Source organism: Nuphar pumila, chromosome 8 (assembly GCF_984573655.1).
Source record: "Nuphar pumila chromosome 8, dmNupPumi1.hap1.1, whole genome shotgun sequence".
Classification (NCBI taxonomy): Eukaryota; Viridiplantae; Streptophyta; class Magnoliopsida; order Nymphaeales; family Nymphaeaceae; genus Nuphar; species Nuphar pumila.
In genome coordinates, this window is record NC_143256.1 from 6,016,511 (window position 1) to 6,023,275 (window position 6,765).

Genomic DNA, 6,765 nt, shown 5'->3' on the forward strand with positions numbered 1-6,765 from the left:
GTATTTACAGCAACAATTCCAAGTTGCTCGAGCTCACTCCCATCTTTTAGGCGCTTTTTTCTTTAAGTGACCACCTTTCAGCACATTTTAAACCAGAGAGACAAATGTATAACAAACTTTTTCATAAACAACTCCATTTTCGATCAACACACTCAAAATGGATGATCACCTACTATGGATTTTTGCATCCGCAAATGCAACACCTAATAAGAATTTAGCGTTCTTGAACATTTTCTTGATCCTTTATTTCAGATTTAACACTACAATCAGGGGAAAAACAAAAGTGGAAAACACTGTAAGGGTTACTTGGCTCTGACTTTATTATGTTGTAAGGATTGGCGGCAAATAGTCAGATTTTGCACCAAGAATGCGAGCTTTGGTATCTGGGAAGAATTCCATTCCTGGCAACTGTGTGACTTCGCCGTCGTTAGAAACCCCAACCGGGTAACTAAGCAAGTGGCCAGGAAGGTCATTGTCAAGAGTATCACTAGAGTACAGATCCCAATATTTGTCTGCAATTCTGTTAACTTTGCGGATGCATTCCACACTCTGCGGTTGTAAAAACAGATCATCCAGCATGCCAAGATGCTCGTACCATAATGCCATTCTGAAACCATGGATTTGTCCTCTGGCTGGTTCTCTGGTTGCTAGATGATATGGCTGGTAGGCTCCCATGGCTATCTCAGAGTCCCTGGCTCCATCCATCGACCTCTGATTTATGTTGGCAGATCCAACGATTATGTACTCGTCATCAACTGCCAAGAAACAGAGATCACGATATAAACTTTTGGTCAAAATGCAGGTTAGAACTACAGTTAAGAACATAAATCCAAGTGTTCATTTCTCCCTTCTGCTCACAAATACGGGAAACAATAGTAAGAAAAGAAAACTTTCAGTTGCGGAAAAGAAAAGGTTCTTTAATGATATTTGAATTCAGCATTGAGGTTCAACATGCCTATTTGATGGAATACAAACACAACTCTCAAAGGTTTTCTCTTCTCCCATTACTATGAACCTGCAGATTTCTCAAAATAAAAAAAATCACTTAATCCTACAAAGGTTCAGATGTTCACATACACAGGCAAGTTCATTTTATTTATGAACACCCAGATTTAGTAAAATTAGACATTAAGTGCATCACAGAAAACAGTTAAGCGGGAACTTTTTCCAAATATTGCACACAGAGCAAGGGTTTCCAATAGAAAAGAAGTCGGTCACTAACAGGTATAAATTCATTTTATAAAAAAGGTATAAAAAAGATCACTCAATCCTACAAAGTTTCAGATGTTAAATTACACATGCAAGTTCATTTTATTTATGAACACCCAGATTTAGTAAAATTAGACATTAAGTGCATCACAGAAAACAGTTACAGCGGGATTTTTTTTCAAATATTGCACACAGAGCAAGGGTTTCCAATAGAAAAGAAGTCAGTTGCTAACAGGTATAAACTGAACACTCTTCTGGTTTTAAAATGTAAATAAGGCATTGAAGATAATTATGAGTTCATTTTCAGCATATTTCCAGTAACAGCTTTTGACATGGAAAGCAAACAAATAAGTTGGGTAAGAGAATAAAAGGTGGAAAATGTTCTACAGCATAGAGATATCTTACCAATCATCATCTTGGAATGAACATATATCATGAATCTTCTTGCTTCCTGAGCTCTAATATAGTCAGTATCTGGCTCAGGTGATTCCTCAGGTGTATACTCACCACTTTTTTTTGTCTCACGATTCCCAAGACAGAAGAAAGTCAAATAATCCTTTGGTTCTGCTTCAATCTGCTTAGCATGTAGAGCCTGCGTGATATCTGTATACATCATCTCCATTGTCCTCCTTTGCCAATCAAGAATTGCTTGAACTGATGCACTTTCGGGCACTCCCTCTGGCCACATCGGCACCACAACATAGACTGCGAACCTCTCTCCAGCTTCTATTTTGCTGACAATCTTCAAAGAGAGTTCCTTAGGTATTAGGTGCAAAGCACCAACATCTTCCACTTTAATATCGTCAGCCTTCCAATCAAACGAGCTCCCAAGGAAGTACTGGTTCTCAATATAGATAAAATTCTTGGCTCTACGAATAGCATTTATATAAGCATCTTGAATGCTTCGGTCAATGATGTTATCCTTTCCACTAACCAAACCAGCTTTAGCAGCATCTTCAGGAGTTTCTGGGAAGCCAAAAGCAGCACCTCCATCAATTGATCTGAATAACTGAACATTCCAAGTTTCTCTGTCTTCAGGGAATGTAACTGGAGATGGTGGGATGATGATATCACTAAGATCTCTCAGCTGAACAAGCAAATCCTTTCCACCTTGCTTCCTCCACCTCTGCTCAAAATTGAATAAAACATCCCACGCAATTGGCCCTTCAAGGCGAGAATGTATGTCATGCCAAGGCTCTCTCGGGCCCCCCTTTGTGATCGAGCCACCAGCAAAATTGGGCTGATGGAAGTCATCATGATGAGCAGTATCCAAAGTCCTAAAGAGACTGTGGTATTGAGTATCATATCGGCCATCACAGAGATCAATGCCACCAACAAAACTTACAATCCTTCTTTGCTGGCTTTCTCTATTAGGCAATGCACTGTCCACAGCCACAATCTTTTGATGATGGGTGAACATGGTAGAGATCTGCAAATCCTGCACAATACTTCCACCATCATCAGGATTTCTAGGACATAAGACACAGTGAACTTCTGAGTCCCTGAAATAATTCTCTGTCTCTTGATCATGGGTAGCCATCAGCCCATCCTTCTTAAGCAAACCCACAGAGGTGCGGTCATCCCAAACTAGCATAAGAACTCTCACACCTTCATTGGCTTTCCTCTTGAGAAGCTCACCGAGAGTAACATCTCCTCCAGGTTTATGCCTCTTTGAGTCCCTAATCAATGTGATCTCAGTATAAACAGACCATCCAGTAATGTAAATCAAGTGCCTTGCATTACTAATTGCATCAAAGACATCTTCCCAACATCTTTGAGGTTCATACAGTTTCTCATCAGCAAGAGGGATCTTAGGAATGAAATTATCAGGCACATGGGCATCTTGATAAAGAGAAACTTTACATCCTTTTCTCTGAGAGAAAAATGTGTAAGGCACACCGGGGAACTTACCACTCCTTACCCCTCTTGACCAAGTCCGATCAGTAGAGATATCAAAAAACTGGAGCTTAACATGGATCCGAGCTCCTTCACCAACAGGTTCACGGTCTTCATTGCATATATCGAGCCATCTATCTAATTCTTGTCCACTTAGGATCTCCTCAACTGGCAAGTAGGCCCTTCCTATTAATGATGCTCCAATAGGATTTTCTTCCTTTATGGTAAAGATCACATCAGCAGCCATATGTGCACAATAGATGTGAAAGGACTCGTACCATCGAGGGTTAACAGGTTCATTGTGTATGATTCTGGTTCGGCCGACCCTGGCTTTTTCCAAATCTATAGTTGCATAAAGGTCACTGCCGCCTTTGCCCAATCCAACAGTCTCTCCGATTCCTTCTACAAGCTATAAAATGATTTACAAAGAGTAAATAGCAAATCACAGAAAAGAAAAGAAAACAAAAAGGAATCATCAAACAAATATGTAGTATAAAGATGATGCTCTAATGGAATTTTATGAAACCTTCGGGCAGAGAAATGACACTCTCTTGATCTTCACTACTGTTTGTCTAACAATGGTCTCCAAGTTTCCAATTGCAAACACAATTAAGAATGAAAGGGAACACATGTTACATAAGAAAAATTACAAAAATCATGTGGCAGTATATAGCATTTCCTGTGGAAAAGATGCATACATTATCTCCTGTCACTCTCGCTATTAAGGTTTTAGAATCAGACAAAACTAAAGTTCAGGGGAAAAGCACATTAGCATGTTCAGGAAATGGTTAATAGAATGTTTGCCAGCACCTTTTCTCATAGATTCTAGAATGACTCCACGACAGAACTTATTTTCCTTTTTAAAGTTTCTATTAAAAATCCAGTAAGAATAAACAGTGGCTTTAAGGTACCTTGCAAAAAGAAAACATAAACATACAATTAACATAATAATAAAGACTTCATGTTTTACGCAACGTTTTTGTAAAGCACACGTTTTCTGTTATTTAGAAGAGGAAATTTGTTTACTTATGGTTGCTTTAATAGTCTTACATTTAGTGCTAAGTCACCTCACATGGATACAAGGTGACAAGACAATATGGGGTATGAACTTTAGAATTTGATGAAAAAAAGTATAGAAATGCAAACACATAGAAATGCAAACACACATACATGTTTGTACATGAACGTTCTTATGTAAGACTCCGAATTTGCAAATTCAACCAAGAACCACCGTGACTCAATATCAAATACAAAAATAAAACAACACCAATAGAAGATTGTAAAAAGTAAAATACGCAAATCAGCAAGCTCAAGACTCAAGGACATCCAAAATACAAAGTCAGGCATGGTGTTGATCGTACAAATGAAGATTTACGTGGTGTGTCCAGTGTAAATGTTGGTCCCATGTTGTACAAACACCAGTAAGCATACTTTCTTGAGATGCCTGTTTGACATAGCTGGTGGGTTCAATTAGAGATCATAGAGTTAACTAAATTCAGAATTCACGTGTAGAGATTCAATATGGGGATTTTGTGCTCCCATGATTGAACTCAAGTAGAGCCACTCTTTTCCAGAGTCCAGGATTTAAATCAAGTTGGCAAGTCTGAGCCGATTCAGATTGGGAAATCACCCGAATCTTTCTAATGCAAACTAGACAATATGCAATTTATGGAAAAACAGCATATTACCGTCGTGCACCTGCTGCAGACAACTTTGCACATTCTAGTATTTAGATTCTCTATTAGTTGTGATCTACATTTTTGAGATATTGAACTGCAAGTGCACGTGTATTTGGGTGCCCTAAGAATGAGGAACTCTTCTCTCTCAAGAGAGGCACAATCCAATCCCCTGGCCGGATAGAGATCCAAGATCTGTGCGCGCGGTTCTCGCACAGGGCCGCGCCCCAAGCATTTTTGTTGCTATAGCTACAACACATACTCACAAAACTAAACATCAGTCAGGATTTCCATCAGAAGAGAGGATGAAAGCCGCATCGGATCTTCAGAAGACAATGATTACTCGCCACAAGTTTCTGTTGCATACTTTAAAGCACAAGACAAATAAAAATTCCAGAAATTCAGCATGCATAACCAAGCAAATCCACATTGTTCCGCATTGCAAAAATCTTCCTTTTATTTAACATCTTTACAGAATTCACAACTAGGAAGATAATGAAATATACAAGTGATTGAAAATTAAAATCATCAATAATTTCTCAGAAAAGAATAACAAAATTCTCGATCCAAATACCTTTCCAAAACGTTTAATTTTCTTTGGAAAACAAGAAAAAGTTCCCATTGCAAACTAAAACAAAACTATATATCTAAACCCCCCAGATCAAACACTAGATTGATCGAATTCAAAGATCCGAACCAATGAAAAACGAAGATCTTACCTTCCGGAGGAACTTCGGTCCGCCGCCACCGGAGTGGTGATCGGAGAGCGAATCTGCCTCGTAGATCGTCGCGTGGAGCGTCCCATGGAGAAGGATCTTCGCCATCAGAGATCGACCCTCAGAAACCACGCTAAAATCTCTAAAATATCGATCCTGCAGAGAGAGAAAGAGAGTGGTAAACGAAGAACTCCAAAGGATCAGAAAAGATCAGAACGTGTCTTTTCACTAGCAGACTACACTCCACAGACTCCAAAAGCAGAAACTAAATAAGGAAAGAAAGAAAGAAAAGAAGAAGGAAAGAGAGAAAAACAAATTTCGATAAGTGCTCACAGAGGGAGATGAAATTTCGGATCCGAAGGACGACGCAGAAACAGAGAGAGACTGCTCGGTGTGCTTCGGAAGGCAGGGGGACTGATATAGTCGCATAATTAAACGTATTCCCACCGTATACCGTGTGTAGTGGGATGGAAAAGTTTACCAGAACGCCCTTCTTTTCGGACTAATTTACTGAAATAGCACTTGAGTTGAGAATTTTGTGAGGCCCCGCTCCCATTGTTTGATAGCAAGCCAAAGGAAACCATTTGCTACGAGAATTCTCTAGGAGTAAGGGTAAGTTTGAAAGTGAAAAAATAATAGGAAAAGTAAAAGTAGAAAAGAAAAAAATATATATTTTCAACCATTCTAAATAAGAGATCTTTTTTTTTTTAAAGTTTCTTTGAAATGTATAATTTTTACAAAAGAAAATTAGTCACCTAAGGAGTGAAGGAATCTTTCCTATCAAAAGTTCTCTTTCTCCACCCTGCTTCACCAAGAACATGTAGGACCTTGAGCACTTGAAGCTCCTCTACTATTCTATCCTTTGCGATTGGAAGCCCTCGGCCTGGTGTAGAAGCGTTGGGGCCAGTTCGTCGCTGGAGTCATCACCACAAATTCGAGGTTCATTGTCGAGATGAAGTGGATGGTGGTTGTGGGCATGGCGGCGCACATCGACTATCATGTTGTTAAGGTTTGATTTACTAGGAGATGTCTGGGATCTGCGCTCTAAATCCCAAACACTACCTCATGTCCATAGGGGTGATTCCAACTTAAGTGTGAGGTTCATTATGATAATGTGACAACTGATTAAAGTTAACTACGTAGTTAATTAATTATGAAAGAGCTCTTAATTGATTTATTCTTTTGAATATCCCATTTTAAGAGTCCTATCAGAGGAAGAACTTTAAAATCCTTACTCAATTTTTATTTTTCAATAGGAGTCTTTATGC

The 6,765-nt window shown here is 39.0% G+C and overlaps 1 protein-coding gene across 1 annotated transcript; it reads right to left on the reverse strand.

Annotated features, from left to right (window-relative positions):
- Positions 1-218: 218 nt before the first annotated feature.
- On the reverse strand, positions 219-5,885 carry LOC149829503 (phospholipase D alpha 1). The gene is made up of 4 exons (XM_090015561.1): positions 5,831-5,885; positions 5,501-5,653; positions 1,615-3,514; positions 219-755 (listed from the first exon to the last, which is right to left on the reverse strand). The coding sequence occupies exons 2-4, from the start codon at positions 5,603-5,605 to the stop codon at positions 322-324; spliced, it is 2,439 nt and encodes an 812-aa protein (XP_089871687.1). The 5' UTR covers positions 5,606-5,653; positions 5,831-5,885; the 3' UTR covers positions 219-321.
- Between the last annotated feature and the right edge of the window lie 880 nt (positions 5,886-6,765).